The sequence below is a fragment of the Zea mays genome, chromosome 3 (genome assembly GCF_902167145.1).
Source record: "Zea mays cultivar B73 chromosome 3, Zm-B73-REFERENCE-NAM-5.0, whole genome shotgun sequence".
Lineage (NCBI taxonomy): Eukaryota > Viridiplantae > Streptophyta > Magnoliopsida > Poales > Poaceae > Zea > Zea mays.
The window spans coordinates 220,382,156-220,410,039 of NC_050098.1; the positions used below are offsets into that span (position 1 = coordinate 220,382,156).

The 27,884-nt window shown below is 46.3% G+C and overlaps 1 protein-coding gene and 1 long non-coding RNA gene across 2 annotated transcripts; one reads left to right on the forward strand and one right to left on the reverse strand.

The window, feature by feature from the left end:
* Positions 1-8,797: 8,797 nt before the first annotated feature.
* LOC109944891 (uncharacterized) lies at positions 8,798-17,656 on the reverse strand. The gene is made up of 2 exons (XR_002268233.2): positions 17,619-17,656; positions 8,798-9,020 (listed from the first exon to the last, which is right to left on the reverse strand). It is a non-coding gene; the product is annotated as an uncharacterized lncRNA (long non-coding RNA).
* LOC100283860 (uncharacterized) lies at positions 11,413-15,443 on the forward strand. Its single transcript, NM_001156758.1, is given in 4 exon segments — positions 11,413-11,571; positions 11,921-12,159; positions 13,222-13,301; positions 14,910-15,443. Coding segments are annotated over 4 exon segments (678 nt in total). The 5' UTR covers positions 11,413-11,498; the 3' UTR covers positions 15,196-15,443.
* Positions 17,657-27,884: the final 10,228 nt, after the last annotated feature.

The window sequence follows — 27,884 nt, forward strand, 5'->3', positions numbered from 1 at the left end:
TCCGGTGCGCCCGACGACAGAAGGCAAAGATGGCCTTCCAGATTTATTCTCAACGGCTCCTAGGCCCCTTGGGTCTATAAAAGGGACTCCTAGGCGCCTCCAAGAGAAGTACAAGTGCAGCCAACAAGTGTAGACATCACTCGAATCAATTCTCACTCTCCCTCCACAAGAAACCAATTCTTGACAAAAGAGACAATAAGAGAGTTTTGACAAAACAAAAAGCTCTATTTAACTATTTTCAAAATTTCTCAAGTACACTAAATCATGGTAAAGGTACAAAAGGAAGTATTAATCTTTTTGTATATATGTATCTTATCTAAATGTTGTTAGTGCATATGTTCAATAAGTAAGGGGGAGTTCTAATAGTCGTTTTTTCCTCCTTAACACCCTGCTGTCCCTTGACATCATCCTATGTTCTTGCTTGAGTATAGTTTTTGGTGTTTGATGTCAAAGGGGGAGAATTTGTGCATTAAAGCTTATCTCAACCTGAGAGGAAAGCTTATCCTAAGGGGTGATGTGTTAGTTTAAGCTTTGCTAGTGTGTTACTCATATGCTTCCTGCAGTATTATATGTGTTGCATCATATGGACTAGTGCTTCCGTTGCTATGAATTAATTGGCATCTATTGTGTTCATTCTGAAATAGACAGTCATGTGGATAATGATGCATTAAGATTGCTTTAAATTGGTATCTTAGTTTAAATCAGTATCTTAATGGTGAATAGTGGTAGGTTGATATTCCTGTGCTATATCCACTAATTTGAACGGTGTTTAACTCTGATTATGTGTGTTTGATTATGTGCATTTGTGTGTTATAGTATCATGGTTTGATTCTTGCCACAATGCATACTAAAAAGTGCTATGGTGTAGAAATGTTTCGATTTGCCTAAGTATGTGCAAATTGGCGTCTGAGGCCAAAATTATGTTTTTGAAGTAAGCACTTATTTAGGGGGAGCATTCTATAATCTTAGAATTCAAATTTGTGCTTCAAATCTTATTCTTATGTAAGCTTTAATTGTGTTGCCATCAATCACCAAAAAGGGGGAGATTGAAAGCTCTCTTGTGAGTTTTGGTGTTTGGATGACAACTCAATTAAAGGACTAACAAGTGTACTAAGTGTTGAACAGGTGCTTAAAGTAAAGCCTACAGGGTTCAATACAAGTGAACAAATGTGATGGTCCAAGAACTGGATTATGGATACATAATGGACATCACAAGTAAGATGGACATTGCATAAAGTGAGACTCGGGTGCGAAGCTCGGAGACAACTGATCACGCCAAGGACGGAGGCAAGAGAAGCTTCGAGGTACCAAGTGCACGGGAGAAGGTCAAGGAGGCTGAGGAACCCAAAGCCAAGGGTGAAGAAGAAGGCTTGCAAAGTCAAGGGTGATCGAGTTGAGAACAGCTACGGCACATCAAGGATCACTACATAAGAACGTGACTTACAGCCAATGAGGTAACAGCTACAGTTATGTGGTGTAAGTCATAAGGCTCAAGATCAAGCTCTAAGAAGGAGATCAAGGTCACTAGAAGGAGAACAAGTGTCAAAACCAGAACTGGAAGCAGCCCAAAAGAGCTAAGTTCATCTTGATCTTTAGTTTGGGTTGTTCCTATGTTTGGAGATGTTCTATGTGACCTTTGCAGGATGTTGGAGCTAAGAAATGTCAATCTAGATCAAGTCAAGCCGACTCGACGATTTATGAGTCCAACATCAAAGCTCAAGCATGTGAAATGCTACAGATGTAATAATTAAGAGAAGGTATGTTTCTAAGCCTTAGTACATTGGTTTTGTGTACTAATATAGTTGTCTAAGTGTTAGAAACAGAAAGAAGAAGAGAAGAGAAGACTTGGCTGTGTACAGCCAAGAGGCTGTTTCGGTCTGGGGCACCGGACTGTCCGGTGGTGCACCGGACAGTGTCCGGTGCGCCAGGCTGCCTCGGCCGAAGAGGCCGCTCTCGGGAATTTGCTGACGGCGTACGGCTAAAATTCACCGGACTGTCCGGTGTGCACCGGACTGTCCGGTGAGCCAACGGTCGGCAGGGCCAACGGTCGGCCACGTGATCTGCGCGGGACACGTGGCCAAGCCAACGGTTGGAAGGGGGCACCGGACTGTCCGGTGTGCACCGGACATGTCCGGTGTGCCAACGGCTCCAGATCTGCAACGGTCGGCTTCGCCAATTAAGGAAAGGAATCGGGCACCGGACACTGTCCGGTGTGCACCGGACTGTCCGGTGCGCCCGACGACAGAAGGCAAAGATGGCCTTCCAGATTTATTCTCAACGGCTCCTAGGCCCCTTGGGTCTATAAAAGGGACTCCTAGGCGCCTCCAAGAGAAGTACAAGTGCAGCCAACAAGTGTAGACATCACTCGAATCAATTCTCACTCTCCCTCGTGTGTGTAACTCTATAGTTTGTGTAGAAGGCACAGCTATAAGCCTTAAGAGAGAGGAGAAGTGCTGCTTAGAGCTAGAGCAAGGTCTTGAGCGTGTTGTTACTCTGCCGAGGTGCTGCCAAGAAGTTTGTAAGCAGCCGCGGTTCTGTTGTAACCCCACTCAATAGTGAAAGGCTCTATCTGTCATATTGACAGATCTGAGCAAACGGAGGAAGGAGTTGAAATAGACTCCAAGCCCAGGTGTGGCTAACTCCAACGAGGACTAGGCAAGCATTTCAGGCTTGGCCGAACCTCGGGATAAACCCTTGCGTCTGTGTGCTCTGTTCTATCCTGACTCTCTGCCTTACTCGTTTTTATATCTGCACTTCAATACTTATCTATGTTGTAAGCTTGATTTGAAGTGCAGGACATATTGAGACAGGATCTTCCATTCCGCTGCAACCTACTCGAAGAGTCTTCTCACTCCACTGCGTACTAAGTCTTCGAGTAGAGTAAGAATTTCAGTTTTAAAGTAATAAGTTTTATTCGCCTATTCACCCCCCCCCCCTCTAGGCGACATCCAGATCCTGTTCCCGGGTCAAAGGGAACTTTCAATGCACTCAAAACTTACAAAATTCCCGATAACTTCCTCGGGGGTCATTTTAGTATATCTAGGGTTACCACGGATTAATTGAACTTGAGTAGGATTAAGGAAAATAAGAGATCTTAGAATAACCTTAACCATCTCGTGATCATCCCACTTTACGCTCCCGAGGTTGCGCACTTGATTCACCAAGGTCTTGAGCCGGTTGTACATGTGTTGTGGCTCCTCCCCTTTGCGAAGCCGGAACCGACCGAGCTCCCCCTCGATCGTTTCCCGCTTGGTGATCTTGGTGAGCTCGTCTCCCTCGTGTGCGGTTTTGAGCACATCCCAAATCTCCTTGGCGCTCTTCAACCCTTGTACTTTGTTATACTCCTCTCTACTTAGAGAGGCGAGGAGTATTGTTGTTGCTTGAGAGTTGAAGTGCTCGATTTGGGCCACCTCATCCTCATCATAGTTCTCATCCCCTACCGACGGTACCTGTGCACCAAACTCAACAACATCCCATATACTTTTGTGGAGCGAGGTTAGATGAAATCGCATTAAATCGCTCCACCTAGCGTAATCTTCACCATCAAAAGTTGGTGGTTTGCCTAATGGGACGGAAAGTAAAGGTGTATGTTTGGAAATGCGAGGGTAGCGTAGGGGGATCTTACTATACTTCTTGCGCTCTTGGCGCTTAGAAGTGACGGAGGGCGCATCGGAGTCGGAGGTCGATGTTGATGAAGTGTCGGTCTCGTAGTAGACCACCTTCCTCATCCTCTTGTGCTTGTCGCCTTTCCGACGCGGCTTGTGGGAAGAAGATTTTTCCTTCTTCTCTTTGTGGTGAGAAGAGGAAGACCTTTTCTCCTTCCGTTTGGAGGAGTCCTTCTTCTTCTCCTTTCTCTTGGTGCGGGACTCTTCCGATGAAGTGCTCCCGTGGCTTGTAGTGGGCTTTTCGCCGGTCTCCATCTCCTTCTTGGCGTGATCTCCCGACATCACTTCGAGCGGTTAGGCTCTAATGAAGCACCAGGCTTTGATACCAATTGAAAGTCGCCTAGAGGGGGGTGAATAGGGTGAAACTGAAATTTACAAATATAAACACAACTACAAGCCGGGTTAGCGTTAGAAATATAAACGAGTCCGCGAGAGAGGGCGCAAAACAAATCGCAAGCAAATGAAGAGTGTGACACGCGGATTTGTTTTACCGAGGTTCGGTTCTTTCAAACCTACTCCCCGTTGAGGAGGCCACAAAGGCCGGGTCTCTTTCAACCCTTCCCTCTCTCAAACGGTCCCTCGAACCGAGTGAGCTTCTCTTCTCAAATCAAAGCCGGGAACAAAACTTTCCCGCAAGGGCCACCACACAATTGGTGCCTCTTGCCTTGATTACAATGGAGTTTTGATCTCAAGAACAAGTGAGAAAGAAAAGAAGCAATCCAAGCGCAAGAGCTCAACAGAACACGGCAAATCTCTCTCGCTAATCACTTAAGCCTTGAGTGGAATTGGAGAGGATTTGATCTCTTTGTATGTGTCTAGAATTGAATGCCTAGCTCTTGTAAGTGGTTGAGAAGTGGAAAACTTGGATGCAATGAATGGTGGGGTGGTTGGGGTATTTATAGCCCCAACCACCAAAAGTGGCCGTTGGGAGGCTGTCTGCTCGATGGCGCACCGGACAGTCCGGTGCACACCGGACAGTCCGGTGCCCCCTGCCACGTCATCACTGCCGTTGGATTCTGACCGTTGGAGCTTCTGGCTTGTGGGCCCGCCTGGGTGTCCGGTGCACACCGGACATCCACTGTTCCTTGTCCGGTGTGCCAGTATGGGCTCGCCTGACTTCTGTGCACGCAGAGCGCGCATTAAATGCGCGGCAGAGAGCCGTTGGCGCGGAGATAGCCGTTGCTCCGGAGTCGCACCGGACAGTCCGGTGTACACCGGACAGTCCGGTGAATTTTAGCGGACTAGTCGTTGGAGTTTCCCGAAGTTGGCGAGTTCCTGAGGCCGATCTCCCATGGCGCACCGGACACTGTCCGGTGTACACCGGACAGTCCGGTGAATTATAGCCGAGTCGCCTCTGGGAATTCCCGAAGGTGGCGAGTTTGAATCTGAGTCCCCCTGGTGCACCGGACATGTCCGGTGGCACACCGGACAGTCCGGTGCACCAGACCAGGGGTGCCTTCGGTTGCCCCTTTGCTCCTTTGTTGAATCCAAAACTTGGTCTTTTTATTGGCTGAGTGTGAACCTTTTACACCTGTATAATCTATACACTTGGGCAAACTAGTTAGTCCAATTATTTGTGTTGGGCAATTCAACCACCAAAATTATATAGGAACTAGGTGTATGCCTAATTCCCTTTCACCAACGCCCCCAGCCCAGTCCGCCGGCCGAGCGCTCGCCCAGCGCCCCAGCCCCGTCTGCCGAGGGCTCGCCCAGCGCCCCAGCCCCGTCCGCCGAGCTCTCCGCCGCGTCCCGTCCGCCGAGCGCTCGCCCAGCGCCCCCAGCCCAGTCCGTCCGTCGAGCGCTCGCCCAGCGCCCCACCCCCGTCCGCCGAGCGCTCGCCCAACGCCCCCAGCCCAGTCCGCCGGCCGAGCGCTCGCCCAGCGCCCCAGCCCCGTCTGCCGAGGGCTCGCCCAGCGCCCCCAGCCCAGTCCGCCGGCCGAGCGCTCGCCCAGCGCCCCACCCCCGTCCGCCGAGCGCTCGCTCAACGCCCCCAGCCCAGTCCGCCGGCCGAGCGCTCGCCCAGCGCCCCAGCCCCGTCTGCCGAGCGCTCGCCCAGCGCCCCCAGCCCAGTCCGCCGGCCGAGCGCTCGCCCAGCGCCCCAGCCCCGTCCACCGAGCTCTCCGTCGCGCCCCAGCCCAGTCCCTATTTAGGAGTGGAAGAGGAGGAGATGGTGGAAGAAGAAATGGAAGAGGAGGCTGAACCGGCGGTGAGCACGAGGCCGCGCCTGGAGCTCATCGAGAAGCCAGACCGGAGCCTGGCGCTGCTGGATGAGTACGAGTCGGAGGAACTGGGCACCTCTCTTTGCGCCAATCATAGCAGCGGTTAGGCTCCTCACTTATGTGCGTTTGAAATTAGTCGGATTTAGTATTTTTAAAGCTTAGGAATTGACGCCATGCAATTAGTTATAAATTTTATTAGCCAAATTTCGTCCTAGTTCGTAAAGTAAAATTATGGTGCTTGTAAAGTTGCATTGCAATGCGCAGGAGCATTTTCGTCAAAATTCCAGAAAGGAAATTGATCCACATTGGATGATTAGCGTACTGATACGATGTCTCCTCAGGTTATGTTGCTGTATTGTGAAAGCCAAATGTTGGCAAGAGCACACTTATTAACCAAATGACTACTCGTGCCTGCATACGGTCGGCCCGGGTCTTGACTAATTTCTGGGTCCGCCACTGGTCTGGTGCACCATTGAACCATCTAGCCCTGACTAGAGCCGGTGACTGTTCTGACCTGTCAGGGGCACCAGACCATGAACAGTGAAGGTCTGATGACCTCTCGACCCTACCACATCGAAATATTCGTTTGAGAAGAGTCGACAGTTGTACCTTGTTAGATGGTCTAGTGCGCTACCGGACCGGTTCGACGCTCCAGCTCCAAACTGCTTGTAATACAACCTCTCTGCAACTACGGTCCGCCGTCGCACAGAATTGGACGGGTCCCTATTCATTGGACCGATCTGACACTTTCAGCTATTAAAAACAACTTGCATCCCTCTCTACGCCTCAGTCTGGTGCACCACCGAACCGGTCTGGTGTCCCTCTGTACAGACCAATTTTGTTTAAACTTTGGCATATCTTCTTCAAATGAGTTTGGCTGTACTTAAGGGTGTTAATTGCTATGACTTAGAAAAACATATATAGTGGGTTTCCAACTAGTTTAAGCCATGGAACTTGGTTGTTTCAATTCCTTCAACTCATATTTCTTCTCTAACTCAAATTGGCTCCAAGATTGTGTTTCGTTGAAATTGAGCTATACAACCTATTTGCATGAGTTAATTATGTTCCTAGGGGTATTTAAAACTTATCCAAATATAGAGCACATAGAAACCTTATATTCACACTTTTAGATTTAACCGGATTTATATGAAAATACTAATATTGTGATGTAAAATAAATATAATTAGTTTTGTCGTGAAATATATGTTTATAACAAATCAGTTTGGATATTAATTAGATGCAGCTACTGTTTACCAGAAATTTAGTCGAATTTGAACAATTTAGTAAACCCGTACGACCTTCAGCGTAAATAGTTACTACTTTCTTTATGTTGTTGTCTTGGCGGAGGGAGGACGTGACGTGATACGGGCTCGCGCTCACATGCAAATTATTCAGTCGTCGTCTTTGATCCTGAAGACCTGAACGAAAGATACCCGTGCACACCGCTTTTACACCTGCTGCGTGATGCGCTGTTGTCACTAGAGTCGCCTTCATGATCGAGGTGGTTCCCCGGCCGAAGCTAAACAGCCAGCCAATGGAGTAGTAGTAAACGGTCAATCCGTCTGCAGTGGCAGTGCGTGCATGTCACATCGATCCGTCTCTGAATCAAAGTCGATCTCTAGCAGCTAGTAGTAGTAGTAGTTCCGTAGAATGCAAGCATCGGGACATAACTCCCAACATCTCACACATCGATGGCACGCCGTTCTTGGTGTGCACCGCTTTTACAGGGACGAGACGACGACGACCTTCGGGCTTTGGCTACTACCTATACGTAGTAGACGTGACTAGCAAGCCTCGTAAAAGATGCATGCATTTTTTTTTGATCTCGTACGTCAGAACAAAGAGAGCGACGTACGGCCTTCGCTCGGAACAGGTAGCACAGCAGGCTACTAGAGGATCGACATGTTGAAGTTGAAGCACGATGGGCTACCGTGTTCGCTATTCTTGTACAGAGTGACGACGCCATGCATATACTCATATATAAAAGATTATTTCCGGTGTGGCGCGCATTGGTTCCATCCGTAAAATAAAAGGCGCATACGCGGAAGCACTCTAGTGCTCATACTCGACCACTACTTCAGTCAAAAGGGCAATCATGTGAACATGATGAATCACTTCATCGGCTCAACCACGAATTCAGAGCCTCGATAGAGCCCGTGGCGGTGCCGGTCTATTGACTTGGGCGGCGGTTAAGCCCATGCAACCACGGCGGCACGGCGCTACGGCGGTGGGAGCGTCCACAGGACGGAGACGGAGACGGATGCAGCTGGCGAGGCGTACATGGCATGGCGGTGCAATGATTACGGCGGCCAAGCTGCGGCCCGACAGGCCGACTCGCCTACCCCCGAGCTGGGGGACCTGCCGGCAGTTCCCCTGCACTGCACTGCACCCGCCCCGCGCCAGGCGCCGCTCATCTCCACGTGCCCTCCACCCCGGCCCCTCCCCCCTCTCCTCCTGCCTAGTGGGCCATCCTCGCTACGCCCACCGGGGCGGGCGAGTGGGCGACTACAGAACAGGCTACTAGCCCAGGGGCAGGGCCCAGCCAGCCCAGTCAGTTTCAAGTTTGACATGACGAGTCAGGTCAATGTCGTGGGGCCCACTCGAGCGACCGCCCGCCCGCCCGCCCGCGGGCTCCCGTTATCCCATGCAACATTGAACCAACCCGCACCTCGCTCTATCTCGTCTCTGGTGACTGATGCCACAGCATCTCTCGCAGCTCGTCCATATCTGGACCGCTTTGCCACTGCAGAGCCAAATGCTATGGCCACCAGCTGATGCTAGAGCAGAGCGGCTTTACACTTCTCGGCAACTACTCGTGTGATCGTGTCTGATCAGTATACTAGTGAGGCAAGAGGAATGCAAAATTGCGCTGCTATAGTAATTCCTTAGAAGAATAAAATGACTACTTACTACTATGGTAATTTATGAATAATTTTATTAAGAATAGGTAGTTTTAGTCAATGTCATCCTTAACATAAAACAAGAGCACTAAGCCGCTTTAATTCTTGCATGGAACCGTCACCCGTGACCGTGACTCGCGAAGAACTCCATGACCACCACCTCCAAAGACTGGCACGTGACGAGGATTTGCTGCTGTGTCTGTAGTAGTCTCCAAAATCCGAACCAGTGTGTGCCCCTGAAGATAGCATGTATAATTGACGATATAGGTTTATGATTAAACACCACATCATTACGACAAAGCCAAATTGACCAAAACAACACCGTAACGCCAATAAGAAGCAATTTTTTATGCGTGCAACCTTTGTTGGATTCTCAATCCCCTACAATATGATTAATATTAACGGGTTGGTCTAAGCAAAGTAAATAATTGTCCAAACAGTTTTACCTAGGTAACAGTCAAAGAAAAGGTGTTGTATGCCCTCGTTCTGGTTACAAAAGCCACACTTCAAACTTCCTTGCCATCTACGATTAGCTAAGTTGTCTTTGGTGAGGGCCACACCCCTACCTAGAAACCAAAGAAAGATTTCTACCTTAAGGGGTAGTTTTAGCTTCCAAAGCACACAATTACGATTATAATTGGGGTTATTTATTAAAATATAGTACATGGATCACGTTGAGAAAGCCCTGCCCCTATGAGCTTCCCACACGAAAGTGTCCCTCACTGGATTCAGGTTAACCGGAGCCAGCAAGTGTACCATGTTCTGCCATTCCACGAGTTTAAATCCAACAATGGGTCTCCGGAAAGAAAGATTTATATTTGCATGTGACAACACTTCTGCGACCAGCAAGGTCTTATTGCATATTATATTAATAAGATTCGGGAATTGCTCTCTAAGAGGAGTACTGTTAAGTCATTTATCCTACCAAAATCTTGTTGCTTGACCATGCCCCACCTGAAAACGTCCCCACCTAAGGAATTGATCCTTGATGTTCATTAGGCCAGCCCAGAAATGAGAATCACCCGCTTTTCTGGAAACTTGGGTGAGGGATTTGCCTCCCAGGTATTTATTTCTTAGGAGTCGTGGCCACATACCACCTTCATTGAGTAATTTATAGAGCCAATTGCTGAGTAAACAAATGTTCTTTATGGCCAGAATGGTGACTCCCAGCCCACCTAACTCTTTAGGTTGGCAAATAATCTGCCATTTGGCTACTCTATATTTCTATTTATGATGTCCACCTTGCTGGAAGAATCTGGACCGAATAGCATCTAGCTTCGCTAAGAAGAAGATCATGAAAATAGGTAGTCTACTTAGAACATAATTAATCAAAACAAGCCTCCCCTTGGAGACAGGAATTTGGATTTCCAATTACTGAGTCTCTTCTCAAACCGGTTGATAAAACAACACCACTCGATGTTTCTCAATCTTCGATGGGTCATAGGAATCCCAAGGTACTTGAAAGACATTTTGCTTATTCCGCAACCAAAGAGCCATGAGTACTAAGTCTCACATGCCTTAGCTGGCCCATAATAGGAAATTCCTCAATCTTCGATGCTATGATCTAGGAACACCACCGTGTCATCTACATATTGAAGGATAGACAAATCTCCTTTAATCAAGTGTGGTACGATCCCAGGAAATTGATTCTCCTCTATTGCTCTAGCAAAGAGCACTACCAACATATCAGCAACAATGTTGAAGAGTATCGGTGAGAGAGGCCCCCCCTTGTCAAAGGCCCTTGTGTGTCGAGAAAAAGGGTCCTATACCATCATTAACTCTAACCCCCACGTGACCTCCCGAGACGATATTTTGGATCCAAGCGCACCACTTTGGTGAGAAACCCTTCATGCGCATAGCTTGCAGGAGAAAATTCCACTTTAGCTTATTATAAGCTTTCTCGAAGTCCAACTTAAGAATAATTCCATCTCATTTTTAACCTATGTAGCTCATGTACAGACTCATGTAATACAATTACCCCTTCAAGAATATTACGATCGGGCATAAACACAGTCTAAGAGGGTTTAATAATTCGATGGACAACCACACCTATTCTGTTTGTGAGCACTTTAATAATAATGTTAAAAGTAACACTAAGCAAACAAATAGATCTATATTTCTGGATTTTCAGATTAATCTCTATCTTAGGAATTAACATAATGGCTCCGAAGTTTAGTCTATACACCGAGAGCGAGTTATTATGGAAGTCCGCGAACAAAGGCATTAAATCATTTTTGTTAGGATAGTGGAATGAAGTTCTAGCATTGTCCTTGTGATGTTACATGACACATGGCAAAAAAAAAACTAGCAGATGGTTCGCATACTCGTTACTACTAAAGCTAAATCATCAATGCAATCAAGAATCAAACCGTTCCCAATGTGCTGTAACCTCAGTCAAAGGAAGAAGAAAACCACCATCATATATGTCTCCAACAGTGTGGCTCTAATAATTTCCCTGCAGACAAAGTACATTACACCTGCTGGCAGGACTACTAGTACCACGCCACAGTGTTTCCAGCATTATTATTATTATTATTATTATTATTTTTACCTATGGGTACTGCCACACTGTATCCATCTTTCTCTGCCCGGCGCTTATATAACGCCTCCCCATGCTTCTACTCCTTTCCAATCTGTGTTTGTCTTTGCTTGCCCCCCTTCTCCCCCCTCATCTCCCCCCTTTTCTTGTTCCTGTGCCTGTGCATTGGCTGGCGATGGGGTCCACTTCTCCTTCAGGCCTGGAGCTCACCATGGCTGTCCCGGGCCTCAGCTCCTCCTCTGGCTCAGGTAAGCTCAGGAGACCCCGACCTGCTAGCAGAGATGGTATTCTATCGGTCATACAGATACAAGTATATATATGTACTCCTATGCAAGAATGAGACCATATATCGTTGCTGAGGTTCTTCCCACACCTTTGCCATCTGTTCAAAATAAATATATAGATAATCGTCGTCATGCATATTTCGATTTTTCGAATCGTGCGAAACTAGCTTGTCTGTTGTGTTTACTTATATATATTCTGAAAGTACTCCGTATTTTCTGGAGTCAAGAACAGCATACTGTATTTTCTGTGATTTTTAAAGGAGCTAACTTGGCTATATATGAACAACCGATGGTTGTTGCTTGGCGGCCGCAGAGGGGTTTGGATGCAACAACAACAACGGGAGCGGGAACGGGAACAACATGAGGGACCTGGACATGAACCAGCCGGCGAGCGGCGGCGAGGAGGAGGAGTTCCCAATGGGGAGCGTGGAGGAGGAGGAGGACGAGCGCGGCGGCGCCGGCGGGCCGCACCGCGCCAAGAAGCTCCGGCTGTCCAAGGAGCAGTCCCGCCTCCTGGAGGAGAGCTTCCGCCTCAACCACACCCTCACACCGGTACGTCGGTCAGCAGCAGCACTACTGCTACCACCACGTCACTGCTAGCGCTAGCTTCTTCTCCCAACTCCTCCTCCACTGACTGGTGAGTGATGAGCCGTCCTGTGTTGGAATTGGAGTTCTTCTGTCCCGTGTCCTGCCTGGCCGCCCCTTGATGCATCAAGACCGTCGTGGCTGGCTACTACTACGGCCAAAACGATTGGCACGACGTACGCGTACGCGGAGTATAGTACCGCTAGCTAGCTGCACGTAGTATATATGTACGTACGCCGAAGAGATTCCAAGGAGAATCCCACAGCGGATAGGATTAGCAAGCCGTACCGCCGGCCGCTATATACGTACCAGCGCGCGTTGCACGCAGCAACTGATTATTGATTCGTCGTTCGTACGTGGGTGGGTTTGGGTTTACTGTACTGTAGGGGCATTGAAGTGTGCGCTAGTCCTGTCCTGCACAAGAGTGGGCTCCGAGAATCGCATCCTCATGAACCGTCCGTCCGTCGTCATTTTAACGGTAGTACTCGTATTCTTCTTCGAGGTCTGATGATGTATGTATGTATGTATGGGCACATGCATACATATCATATGGAAAAATCAAGATACGCAGTACATACCCACTCCGTCAAGTACGTATCGCTATATATCCCTGATAGTGCGATGGAGTACAGTACGTCTGTAGCGTACAGTAGAAATCTAATACGGCTACTTCGATCTGTACAGTACCCGTAGCTGTAGTAGTATAACGTTTTTCTCCGCTTTTACGCTGAACCTGTACGTACGCTCTCTCCCTAGCTAGTGCTCCTCCTACTATATATATATATGATATATGCCAAGTACTAGTAGTAAAGGCATGCAGTTAAATACAAGCTACTGTAGGTTTGACTAGCAGGAGTCGCGTTACTCCAATTAACTTCCATCCTGACATCGCAAGTACTCCACTAGAGAGTATACTACTACTACTACTGCTGTCATATATACATATATACTGATGCCTGCGCAGCTGCGCTGTGTGCGATGGGAAGAAATTTAATGGCTTTGGAAAATGCGTCTCTTTTTTCCCTGCAGAAGCAAAAGGAGGCCTTGGCTGTCAAGCTCAAGCTGCGGCCCAGGCAGGTGGAGGTCTGGTTCCAGAACCGCAGGGCTAGGTACGTATGCATTTCCTTCCTTCCTGATGCATGCATGCTTCCGTATGCATACACGGTAGATCCGGCCGCATCTCAAACGGCTGCCTAGCTACGTACTCCTTTTGCTTGGTAATAATATTGTTAACAAAACCTAAGGCATACACATGGACTACACACATATATATGGCTGCCGGTCAGCTGTGTGGTCACGAGAGGCTAGATGTCGTAGTTACTGCTGCAGCTACGCACTATATGTTAAAAACAATCTCACCTATACATATAAGACAGAAAAGACACACTAGGGAAAGCATCATAGCTTAATTATCAGACAAAAAATGGCTGCTAAGGATGTGTGTGTGCAGAAATATTATATGTTCCGGAGGTAATATAAATCGTAGCAAGACTAGGGCCAGTCAAATTAATGTCACAGAACATTTGTCAGCACATACAAGATGACACCTTGTAGTCATACAAATATGTTTCCAACTGCTTCACGTGCGAACGTGAACATATATATATACATGAGGGTCCGTCCATTTATTTGAAAGCCAAACCTAAAGGGCTCTATAGCTATAAAAAGAGTGGATTTCGTGAGTTTACCCACCGGATCCTAGCTATGACGTGACAATCAGCTAGTTTAGTCGGCTGAGGAAAATCCGGCTAGCTGCAACCTTTTGTGCCCATTATGCATGCTACAGCGAAAATCTATACAGTACTACGAATGAAGCTCGCATTAGGATCTCTATCTACTGGTGTGTCTGTCTGCTGCCATCAGTATCTACCCGTATATCCATTATACAATGTTGCTGCTACTACTAGCTAGGTGTCGATGCAACCCAGATTTTTTACTACTACTACTACTACCTTAGTACGTGTGTAGCACTCGGACGAGACGAACCCACTTCGTCGTCCTTGGTTTTCTTTCCAACAAAATCATGGCTTCTTCCCTCAGTTAAGGTGACAAAGGATCATTAGGGGTATCCGTCTTGAAACTTGGACTGCATCCAAGATGTGGGACAGCAACAGTTAACTAGATTCTCCTAGCCGAATAAAGTAGCTAGGCAGAGAGAGCTTCACCCTTGTGCACTCCACTGACTGAGCGAGCTTGGAACGATTGATTACTTTACTACTCACTCCATGATGCTCGTGCAATGAGGAGGCTGTCTGTGTCCCCCCAAAGCCAAAGGTGCCGGCACGTGGACTAATCGGCACGTGCTAGGAGTGTTAGCTCCCCTGTAGCTTGCTGACCCTATATAGCTATGGTCGTCGTGATAATGGGACGAGTAATTGGAATGCTAATCCATCCTGCAATCCACCTAGCTTGTCCCTGCCAAGTCTTTGGCCTCCGATCCACCACTCTCTTTTGTCAGGGGGCGGTAATTGTCTCGGGATGCGGGCCCAATAATAAGGTCAAATGAAGTCGCTTATAGTATACTTGGGCGTTTGACGCTAATAATAGAAACTTGTCTCTAGTGTTGTTCGTATGTCATGCATGTCAGCACGAAGCAGAGGATTAGTTAGGCACTCCTAATCTTTGCCAATTTCACGGTTTGTTTGCTGCTAATTTCACGATTCTCGCAACAAGTAGCTAAACTCTGATGATGGCCTGACGTGGCGCGCGTGCTGCAGGACGAAGCTTAAGCAGACGGAGCTGGAGTGCGAGTACCTGAAGCGCTGCTTCGGCTCGCTGACCGAGGAGAACCGGCGGCTGCAGCGGGAGGTGGAGGAGCTGCGCGCGATGCGGGTGGCCCCGCCCACCGTGCTCTCCCCGCACACCCGGCAGCCGCTCCCGGCGTCCGCGCTCACCATGTGCCCGCGCTGCGAGCGCATCACCGCCGCAACGGCCGCGCGCACCCCACGCCCGCCGCCCGCCGCGAGCCCCTTCCACCCGCGCCGCCCGTCCGCGGCGTTTTAGCCTAGTCCCACCGCATGCGACTCCGGCCGGTAGGGGAAGGAGCCGAGAGAGTTTGGTTGTTAGGGCCAGGGGGGCAAAGTGGTTGTGCTGTGTAAATTTGATGATGGATGGAGAAAACCAGCGCGGGCCCGTGTAGCTTTTTAGGTGTAGGTGTAGGGTTTGGACCTTGGAGTCCCTTCGCGTCAACGTCCCCGTGTTCCGTTCCATGCCGTGCATGGCTGATGGATCAAAAGTTTGTACTAGCTTCCTATCGTTGTCACTCCATTCATGAATTGCCTTCGGACCCCCGCTTCGATCTAGATATCTGATGATGGGCCCGTTTCTGTTTCTATATGGCTGTTCGAAGCCTCTTGTTGTGTTTCCACGCTTGCGGTCCCACCTTGTTGGGCCTTGTGGATCGTGCGACGGTTCAATCGGTATTCTGTTTGGGCTTCTACTCCAAGTGACGCCAATAATCCTGATATATATATTGTTTCATTGGTTCCTCTACCATTTAAGGTCTTATTCAGTTAATCCTGTTACCCATAGATTAGATGGAATTTAAAAAAAATTAAGAAGAAGTAATATAATGGGCTGCCGGTTTTAAGAAATGGCCATCAGGCCATGCCAGGCCATGCGAGCCAACTAAAAGTATACTCATATATAAGGATATATATAACCCCATTAATTAGGGAATATGTTTCTAGTGGTTAAGTTAAAAAAATCAAGAGACTATTTATGCATAGTCTTTCTAACTAAATTTATGATATAAGAGCTCTTAATTGTTTCATGCAGTCTCTAACTGTCTTTTATATTTAGAAAACCAAACCCAAGACTTTGAGTTGTACATGTCCTAATTACTCTCTCATAATACAATACAAGCTATATATCTAATACCTGGACCATCTTTTTCTCTCATAAATAAAGTGTCTTGGAGTCCACAACCAACTTTTAGCTTGTTGGCGCTTCTTTTCGGTCTTTATTTGTGTTTCTTACATACCACTATAAATATGAAGTGATATATTTTGTAACCTATCCACGTCACCTTGTTAATGAAAATTAAATCGTTACTGACATAAGAGCGTATCCAAGATCTACTTAAAAAATACTTAACAGATCATTGGTTATTTCAAGTCACCAAATTGAATAGGGGTTATTTTTTGTTGCCCTTCTCCAACAGTTACGAATAATTGTTTCGGAGTTACGAATAATTGTTTCGGACGATGCTCTCTACGGCGGCACGGGGTTAGACGGTCCGCGACCCTGCTACAGCAGCGGGTTTCCTCTGCTCGCTAACCAGACGATTTGCGCGTGCGCAGAGGGTCGAAGAACACTAGAACTCGCCCCCGAGAGGGACCCCATCAGGGAGTAGAGTTCTGAGGCATCTCAGGATCGACATGTCTCACCAGGGATGTCCCTAGACGACGTATAGTCAAAGATGGATGCAGATTTGAGGTTAGGGAAAATCTAAGTTAGGTCTAAATTACGCTTACTCCTAATGCAATGAAGAAAATAAAGTAGATTGATTGATTGGTTCGTTTGGTGATATAGACAATTGGTCGTAGTCATTCATATATATAAGGGGAGGTTTATACTCGTTCCTAGGCGACCCCAACAGAATTGGTGTATTTAGTTGGATGAACACCTACGAAAAAGGCATATCTCGCCTGATCTGATCTAATCGCAGATGATTTGGGATAACCCACGGACCGTCCGAGACGCGGACCGTCTGGCCTTCCCAGGTGCCACATATGATGCTCAACACATGCCCCTGCCTTTTGGGGGAAGCTAAGCGAAGCAAAAGCACATGGTACATGCTGTTATCAACTCGATGTGAAAACATCATTTTTCTAAACATCTTGCCAAACACTGGGGTGATATAGCTTCAGAGAACGATCATTTTAATGCCTTAGGTAACTCATCACCCTCAAAAGTATGTAGTATGTATGCATTACCGAAGATTACATGTGTCACTCTATAAGGCCATTCCCAGCTTGATGATCATTATCCCTGCTCTTCAGTGGGAAAGACTGTCTTCGAAACTAGATCTCCAACTTAGACAGCCCTCCAACGCTAAAGGGTGATCAAAGATCCTCGACTAACGTGACAGTCCTATCTTACCAAATCAGGGTTTTAGATCAAATATTATGAGCCTTGAAATCAAGCATGAATATTAAGATCAAAACAGTGTGCATAAGAATTAAGGAACAATAATGAACTTAAATAATCAGCTTGCACAATAGTAAGAAATAACTAGGCACAAATAATATCAATGCTGAAAATAACAACACACTAAAACCCAGACTGTCACGTCGTCTCACTACACCGCTATCATCATCGAGCACATAATCCGCCCACAAATTGTGCAATCACGCCCAAGTAAATAATACTAGCAGATTGCACAAAATTATTCAATAAATAAATAGAGGCAACGGGTAACTCACAGCACGTAGATTGTCTACGTGGGAAGACCAGCTCAGCGAACACGAGGTTCTGTCCCAGAAAACCAATTCCGCCGCCCACGTCCGGACCTGCACGGCGGGAGGTTGACGGAGATACTGGAGCCGCTGCCGGAGCCGAGGGAGACGTCCTCGGCACCAGCCCGAGAAGAGGAACACCGCGCAGCAGGGAGCCCAAGCACCAGGCCACGGTTGACAGCGATCAGAGGAACACAGCACCACACAGGGACCGAACGGATCGATCAACTTGTGACTGGAACAGCAAACTGGAGAAAGAAAAACCGAGAGGAGCCGACTCTGGTACACGCGCCATGCCTTTAAGGAGCTGAGAAGGGGAGGAGCCAACCGGATGAGCATCAGCCCAGACTAATCTCGCCGAAGATCTCGGGGAGTCTGTTTAGCCCGCCGCCGCCGCTCAGCCTCAGCTCCTTCTCTCCCTCTCTCACAACTTGCGTGTGCGGGAGTCTTTCTCAGCCCCCTCCTGGCCGCACGATCCCACGGTCCTTACGGCAGCTGGCTGGCTTGCTAGCTGGGCTGCTCGGCCAGTCGGCCTCGTAGCGGCCCAGTTGGCAGCCAAGATCTTTTTTTTTTTAATTCATTTCTTATATTTTCAATAAAGAAAATAAAGGGAAAATCCCCTCAAAATGAACAGCAACTCTATTTCAAATGTTATTTTAGTTGCATCGTTGAGTTTAGACTTGCTATCAATTTATTAGTTGTGTTATCAGTTATTGGATATTATATTGCTCTTAACCGCTAAGCACTAGAGAACTTCTAGTGGATCTAATGAGATTTACCTTCGAATAAAGCGATGGCCAGTGCCTGCTTTGGGAAGAGACATGCATGACGGAGAGGCGGCATTCGTCGTTGCGGGCGGTAGGCGTAGGGTCTTCACGTCACTCTACCTCTGAGCATACATGCAACCAGAGAGCAGCAGCCCTGAGAGTAACGTCGGTCGGTCGGGCGAACGAGCACGTAAAAGCTTTGCGACTGAGAATAATACAATGCGTTGAAAGAAAGCGATTAATCCAAGCCGCCGCAGGGTCAAAACACAACACTAGCACCGGCACATGCTAATAAAGCCGGGTCGCCGAGATGCGCGTCGTCTTTTGCTTTGTATATTTTCCAAAGTTGTACTGACCTACACCGCACACGCACACGCCCACGCCCACGCAAGAACCGTGAGGCATCGAATCCTCACGGGCGCGCGCGCGCCGGCAAACAAAGGAGACAGGATTTTCCACTTCTCGATCGCCGCCGCTGGCCATGCACGCGGGAACAAAGCAAACCAGACCGATCCCGATATGCGAGCGGCGACGCGGTGATGGATGGCGTCCGAATTTCAGCGCCGCTGTTCCGAGATGCCCGCGCGTACACGTACGGCCAGAGCGTCTCCCCTTTTCGTACCGAATCGCATAGATGGGCGCCGGCCGGAGCTAGAAAGGCACACGCCGGCCCGAGCGCGGCAGCGGACACTGAACCTTGGCCGCTGCCGCTGTCGGCACGGCGGCTGGCTCAGGTCGGCCAAACACGAAGCAGACCGTCGCCAGCTTTTGACGCGCGCGTGTAGGTCGTCGGTCCGTTGGAGCTGAGCTAGCTAGCACGCACGGGTCGATGGATCGGTGGTCGAAGGCGACGGGGTGGTGCTGCTGACTGCTGGTAGATTCTGATGCAAATTGAGCTAGCCATGCCAATGCACTGCGATCTCCGGTGGAATCGGATGCGAGCGGCCGGCCGGCGATCGACTGCTCGCTCGATCGGTCCTTGGCTAGCTAGCGCATGGACAGGGACTTGTCGCCGCCGGTAGTCGTAGCAGCATCTACGCAAAACGGAACTAGCAGCCTTTGCATCGCGACTGGACCGTGTGGAAAAAGCGCAACTAGCTAGCTCTCGTCGTCGCTGCCTTTTCTGATGGGACTAGCTAGATCGGCCGGTGAGGCGTACTGTGCTTTGTATTGCACGGCTGGGAGTGAGCCCTGTGTTTGATTGACCCATGCAGCTGCATTTGCAGAGTGCTGCTGGTCCGCGATTTAGAGACGTTGATTGAAGCTAGCTATCTAGTAACGACATTAACTTCATCCTGTGTTTCTTACGGCTACATATAGTAGCTCATTACGGAACTGGTCGGCAGGCCACCAACCCAGCGAACGTGACGCGATTTCCGACAAGGCAAAGCACCTGAATTCGAGCCCCCGAAACATGACAGTCTGGTCACCGCCTATGGTATGGTATGGCCGACAGATCGACACGGGGCAACGCCGCGGTCTTAGGTTGCCCGAGATTGACGTAACGTTAGGTCCGTGACCCCCCCCCCCCCCCCCCCCCCCCCCTGCCTGTGTGAGTAACATGGGCCTATTTAAGACGGCGCGGCCAATTAAGCAGTCAAAATGTTGTCATTTAGTTAGTCCGGCCTTGTGTTGAGAGAACAAGGTCAAAAAAAAAAAACTACAAGGGTAGTACAACACAACACATAGAGAGAGGGTCTCGACTTTAGCAGCTTCAAACAGAATATGGAACATGACCTCGTCCCATATATCCCGAAAACTTTGTTTTCCAAACAAGTAACGAGAATATGTTGGAGTACCATTTCAACTGTACCAAAAACACAACCTCCTAGGCCCAGTGGCGTAGCGTATCTAGAGGGTGGACAATATGGGCTTATTTTGATTCTACTAAAGTATATAGTTTTTTTGAATTATTTATTTCTTTTGATTCTTATATGTTGTAGGATTTAAAATGAAAACTTATCTATTTATTTTGATTTTCATAAGATTAGACCATCCTAACTTTAAAATTCTAGATTCGTCACTGCCCTACACCCCTGTGTTTGGGAACAATCTTTTCCAAAACCACTGTTTTTAAAATACTATAGTAGTATACATTAGTCATGACAATGGTATAGTTCAAATTACTACAGTTTTAAAAATCGAGGTCCAGACCTAAATTTAGAATACTTTAAAACAACTACAATATTTACAAATACTTCAGTTTTAGAAAACTAGGATTTTATTAGCTAGCTTGCTAAACAGTATTCTGTATATAATACTGCAATATTTGTGAATACTGCAGTATTCTTCCAATAACAATGCAAATAGATACGGCCTTTAGTTTCTAAAAATAGCCCCACGTTCTTCCATGTTTCTGTTTCTTGATCACGATGTGCATCGCGGACGCCTTCTCCCACTCCCACCGGGCACTGTACAAGTCCACACCGCTCGCGGTGGCCGGGGTCGGGTGTCGGCTCTACCTCTCTGCTCTGCCTTGTGTGAGTAACATGCATGCATCCAACACATCGAAAGCTAGCTTGTAGTACCAGAGAGGTACATGCATGCATTTTGTGGGGGCAAAAAAAAAGAAGAAGAAGAGAAAGGTCCACGCATGAGGTTCGGCACACGTGCCTATGAGCTAAAGGTGACCACACGCACCTACCTAGCCTATTCATGGTAAGCGTGTGGCTGCAACTGCAAGTCGTAGAGTTCCGGCTACTCCGGAAAACCCGACCCTCCCTAAAATACAGAAGCTGGCCCCGAGCGTGTGAGTTTCTACGTTTTGTACCTCTATAGTTCTATGTATGAAAACAAGTTTCCACGGAGACATTTGCACCCGTCAAACTGTTTAAAGTTAATTTTATCATGTAAATACGCCTGTCTTAAGATACTACTATCTTCGTTCATAAACATATGATACCGTTGATTTTTTTTAAAAAAACTTTGATAATTCGTCTTGTTTATAATATTTATTAAAAATGTAAAATATTAAGTCAAACACAAACTACCTTAACTGATAAAACAAATCATAAAAAAATAAATGATAAGTCATTATTTTTTGAATAAGAGTAGTGGTCAAAGTTTTTTTTTATAAAAGTCAACAGTGTCATATATTTACGAGCTGAGGGAGTAGTCGTTTTAGCTTTAGATTTTTATATCCATATTTATATGGATGATTATGAAGCTACATATATATATAGAGAGAGAACACATACATTAATTATTATATGAATCCAATAAAAGCGAATTTTTATTTGAGAAGGAGGGAGTATCAAAGTAAGTACAAAGGTAAATCATAAAATCTAACTAAATAATATAAATGTGGAAGCGAGTGCTAGAGATGCAATCTTCTATCGATAAATTCGACATTCTTTATAGAACTATAACAAGGCGCTTCTCGTTTTTGTCTAGTCCTTGTTGAAGACCTCCATGGATACCTCATGGGTCTTCCCCATGCACAAGTAGGTCTCTGATATGGCCTCTACTAAGTATATCATTAATGGCCTCTACTCAGTGTGTTCCCTCCTTGTACCACCTTACTAATTTATTTAGTACATCACTAATGGCTCTAGTATCCAACATTCATCCTGGCATCGATTTGAACTATACCTTGTACACTAGCAAAAAAATTTAGTCTAAATGATTGTGTTGTCCATCAAACACTAAAATCAAACTTAATGGCCCATAAGGCCCATTTTCGCTTATAATCTCCTCCGTTTGGTGCTTGATGGCAACACAACCAAACAAAAAAGAATATATACTACTAGAAAATAAAACATATCTACTTTATAGGATGCAATGCAAGGGCAAGATTATGATGCTTACATATACCACTTGGAGAACAAAAGTATATTTATCTTGCCCTTGGAATTTTTATACATGTTGCCATTGCAATTTTGAACGCTGACCTGTTTTGATAATTCCCGTTCACTCCAGATCAAGTTTGATATCATACAAAAGCTATTAGTTAGATTATTACTGAAAGTCGCCTAGAGGGGGGGTGAATAGGCGAAACCTGAAAATTAAAACTTTATCCCCCAGCTAGATCCCTTGATTAGTGGTTAGAACAAGATATGCAAATATCGGAGAATAAAACCTAGGTTCTTGCTTGAAAAGAGTATTGCTAAATAATGCGGAAGTAATAAATCAATACAACTAGTAAGTTATAGAATAACAAAGCAAGAAGCCTTAGATGAGAAGAGCACTAGGACAAGTTCTTCCTTGCAACGTGTTGCTTCACTAAATGGGAATTTAACTTGAAGCAACACCAAATGATATTAGCAAATAAAGGTGCAAGAAAAACTTAGAGCAAGGGAACACAAACAAATCACAAGCAATAAACACAATGGACATGGGTGATTTGTTTTACCGAGGTTCGGCCCTCGAAGGCCTAGTCCCCGTTGAGGAGTCCACTTAAGGACGGGTCTTTTTCAACCCTTTCCCTCTCTCCCCCGATCACACAAGGATCGGCGAGCTCTTCTTCTTCTCAAGGATCACTCTCGATCCCGCAAGGACCACCACACACTTTGGTGTCTCTTGCTAGCTTTTACAAGCCTCCAAAACTTTGGAGGAAGTTCAATGGGAGTCAAAACTCCACGCGCAAATGAACACAAAGATGAAGCACACACTATCTCTTGATGAATCTCACAAGGCACTAGTGCTAAACTCAAATGAGTAGCTCTCTTTTGCTTGCTCTCTCTTTTGTGGCACTTGTGTTGGTTGTAGTGGTCTAAATCTTGTGTATAGGATGGATCAATGAATATATGTGGTTGGGAGGGCTTGAGTATGTCAACTAGATGACTTGGAATGTTGCTTGGGCTCCCACGCATTGAAGTGGCCGGTTGGGGTGGTATTTATAGCCACCATCCAATTTTGTAGCCGTTGGAGAAGCTGCTGGCGATGGGCACACCGGACAGTCCGGTGCACACCGGACAGTGTCCGGTGCGCCAGCCACGTCATCCTATCCGTTGGGGTTGGAGCTGGTCGACCGTTGGAGGCTTTGTCCTCATGTGGCACCGGACAGTCCGGTGCACACCGGACAGTCCGGTGCCCCTCTGTCCTTCTGCTCTGACTTCTGCCGCGTGTACTGTTGCGCACTGTTTGCTGTCAGAGTCGACCGTTGGCGCGAGGTAGCCGTTGCTCCGCTGGCGCACCGGACAGTCCGGTGCACACCGGACATGTCCGGTGAATTATAGCGGAGCGGCTGCTGCGCGTTCCCGAGGCTGGCGAGTTCCGGAGGCCGCGCTTCCTTGGAGCACCGGACACTGTCCGGTGTACACCGGACAGTCCGGTGATTTATAGCGCGCCGGCCTGAGAAATTCCCGAAGGTGGCGAGTTGGAGTTGGATTCCTCTGGTGCACCGGACACTGTCCGGTGGCACACCGGACAGTCCGGTGCGCCAGACCAGAGGAGCCTTCGGTAGCTCCTTTGCCCTTTTGTCGAACCCAACATTTGGTCCTTTTATTGGCTAAATGTGAACCTTTTGCACCTGTAAAACTTTATACACTAGAACAAACTAGTTAGTCTAAAGATTTGTGTTGGGCAATTCAACCACCAAAATTATATAGGAACTAGGTGTAAGCCTAATTCCCTTTCAATCTCCCCCTTTTTGGTGATTGATGCCAACACAAACCAAAGCAAATAGAGAAGTGCATAATTGAACTAGTTTGCATAAGGTAAGTGCAAAGATTGCTTGAAATTAAACCAATATTGATTTCATAAGATATGCATGAATGGTTTCTTTATATTTTTGACATTTTGGACCATGCTTGCACCACATGTTTTGTTTTTGCAAACATTTTGGAAATTCTTTTCAAAATCTTTTGTAAATAGTCAAAGGTAGATGAATAAGAATTTTGAGAAGCATTTACAAGATTTGAGATTTTCTCCCCCTGTTTCAAATGCTTTTCCTTTGACTTAAACAAAACTCCCCCTTAATGTTCAAGAGGGTTTTGATGTTAATTTTGAAGAGGGTATATCAATTTGAAATTATATCACAAGTAAGATACCAATTTGAAAATACTTCTTTAAAACCAAATTGAAAGACTATACCAATTGAAAATTCATCATTTCAAGACCTTTTAAATTTTGAAAATTGGTGGTGGTGCGGTCCTTTTGCTTTGGGCTAATACTTTCTCCCCCTTTGGCATGAATCGCCAAAAACGGATACTTTGAGTGAAATATAAGCCCTTTCTAACTTGTCTCTCTCCCTTTGGCAAAAATAGATGAGTGAAGATTATACCATAATTGGAGAGCTAGTGTGGAGTGATGGCGAAGGGTAGATAATACCGATAGAGTTGAGTGGAAGCCTTGTCTTCGCCGAAGACTCCATTTCCCTTTCAATCTACGACTTAGTATAGAAATATACTTGAAAACATTTTAGTCGTAGTCATGGTACAAGAATAATAAGATATATGCATTTGTACCAAAATGAAAGAGATATGATCAAAAGATATGTCAATTAAGCATGATCATAGTTCTATATAATATAGATTTCTCCCCCTAAATATGTGCCTTGAGAGGAATACATATTTTGGCCTTAAATGCCAAGTGCACATAATTAGGTTAATGAGAACAAATCTATATCATAGAGAAAGTGAAGTGCATTGTGTCATAGTATAGGTGTGATGCTCATGACAGATTATGCACTTATGAAAGCATGTTATAAAAATCTTAAGCATTTTCCCTTAAGGATTTCAAAGAGGCTTAAGGACCATCCACCTTTGGAACAAAGGCAGCTTATCCTCGTTACAAGGTTAAGCTTTAAGCTCTTTGACAATAAGATTACTTCATCCAGTTTTAACAAAGATGCATAAATGCAGGAATGAAATGTTTGAGAGGTTAAACTAGGTATGAAGCAGGGAAAAATGCATGGACATGCTTTCTCTTCCTTTTATACAAGATATGTAAAGAAAGTATAGAAAAGGAAGATTTAGGTACAAGTTTGAATGAAAGGAAGTAGTTTTACCCTTTTGTACCTTCACATAGAGACGCTCTCTTCATTGTGCATTGTCCTTAGTCTTAGTTGCTTAAGACCTATACTCAAGACAATATATGGAAATATTTTGCACAAGAGAGAGTTCTACAACTAGTGATCCTTTTCCAAGTTAATGTTAGATTAAATTAAATGGATCACAAATTGCATAAGTGAAACATGAATTCTCCTTTTAACTTAGTGCATATCTTAGAGAGATATCGATTTGAAGGAATGAGGCACTAAGTGTCTTTTGATGTTATTCTATGATCAAACAAACAATGGATGCGATCAAGAGGGTAACATATTGGAATATGAATTAAGCTTAAAATAGGAGAATCCAATAAGCAAGCTACTTTAGCAATGAAAGCAACAATCCTTGATAAAAGCGACATTATTTTAACAAGTTGGATTGATGTGAAGTAGCATACTTTATGAGAAACATTATTCTCATGAAAGAGACTATATGAAATAACTAAGATAAAGCAATAGTCCCAACATAATCAAAATATAGGAATGGACTCCCCCTAAAGATATGCATCAAGTAATTGAAAGAATTGATTTCGATGCATTCACTTTTAAGGACATAAAGGGAGACCCATTATACATCTTGATCAAGGCTTATAAAATTTGCAATAAACAACTTAAGCCTTTTATTCTCACAATGAAAAAAAAAATTTAGAATGCTTACAACCATACCATTGATTGTTGTGAAGACCTTATTGTCCAAGTAGGTGTTGTTGTTCTTGATGTTCTTCCTTTTTCATTTGAGTGTCCTTCCTTTGTAGTTGTCTCTTTTTCCTTCCAAACTTATTGAAAATACTCAAGAGAGATGTCAATAGCGCAAGGGAGTATATGATGAATGATGATTTCTTTTAGCAAATACATATGAACAATTCATCATCCATAAGTCACACAGACATGAAGTAAAATCTCTAGCATTAGTGCACATAAAAAGAGGAATATGCACAATTTAACCATTTGCTCAATCATAGGAATTTACTTCTTCATATTGAGTTTATTAATCATTACTTAAAAAAAACAGGTCAATATGAGAACATTTATAGCAAAGGTATGAAATAGATTCTAATGGGCAAGTGCATTAAAGAGATTGAGGTTGAATGCACGTCTTAGCCAATTTAAATTCAATAAAGAATCTATTTCTTCACAAAGATATAATAATAGTAAACAGTCATTGATGGGAACTACATTTGGTTAAGGAGATGAGTTCCCATACCTTTGCTTTTACCTTTCTTCCTATGGGTGAAGATCAACCCTTTGAGGCTTGTGTCATTAAACTTGCACATACTCTCTTGTTGATTTTCATAAGTAAGCTCAAGTGAAAGTTTAATGGCAACACAAGCACTAGTTTCCCTTTTTGTAATCTGTACTACTTATTAAGAAGGTAAGAGTAGTCTGCCAGAGCACGGTTCTGCCGTTCTGCCGTTCTGCCACCTTCGGTCATACAGACGCTGGCACGTGGGTCCCTTCTCTGTGACGCAGCAATCGGTCTCTCATGCGCCCGCTCCATTCTCTCCACTCGCTCCCCACGCCTCTCTCTCGCCTCCATTCTCTCCACTCGCTCCCCACGCCTCTCTTTCGCCCTCTTCCTCGTCGAGATCTTGCTGCACCGGCCCTGGATCCACGTTCTTCTTCCCTGTCCAGCCGGCGGTTGCGGCGCCCCTGGCTCCTCTCTTCTTCCCCGTCCAGCCAGTGGTAGCGCCCCTCTTCGCGTCTCAATGCATGCGCAGGGACGGCTGGGTCCGTGCTCCACCGTGTTGCGTCGGCGGCGCCGCCAGATCCCCTCGCTGTGGCCAACACGATGTGGTCCGTGCTCGTGTTTGTCCCGATAGCGGGAGATGGAGTTCAATCCTGCACTGGGGCCCAGCCTCGTCCCCCTCCCTCGGCGCCCAGATCCCACACCCTACCTTGGCCTTCAGAGAGCTCGCGGAGTTGGCGCATGAAGCACCCGTGCTCCCACTGATGGCCTCCCAGACGACTTTGACTGGAGGGACCACACCGTCGTTGGGCCCATCAAGACCTAGGTCGTTTTCTGCTGAATCTGGTGACCATGGATCCAAAGATCGGAGTCGTTCCTTTCACATCGATCTATTTGCTCTTTCCTCCTGAAATTCTTTTCTGGGGCTGTTGTTTAGGGTTCGTGTGGATCCTGCTGGTCGTTCAGCGCATTGGGAGTGCTGGAGGGTGCGCACTACCTCACAACTGGTAAGTTGGAGGTGCTTTCGGAGCAGGAGTACGTCAACTGCGACCACGAGGTGAAGTGTCCTTTCCTTTCCCTCCATCCCTCATGTGTGTAGCTTTCCGTGTGTTGATTCAAGATTTGCATCTCAAGTAGGGTCAGTGCACAAAACGTTTGTGTTGGCTTATAGTTGCTTAGCAGTAGTCGGTCTACAGGTCCTCAAAGGGAATTTGTTTGTAAGATTCAGGTGTGGTCGTTTTTCTCATTTCTTTGATGTTGATCTGCGTAGGCTGCGTGTAGGCTGCGTCGAG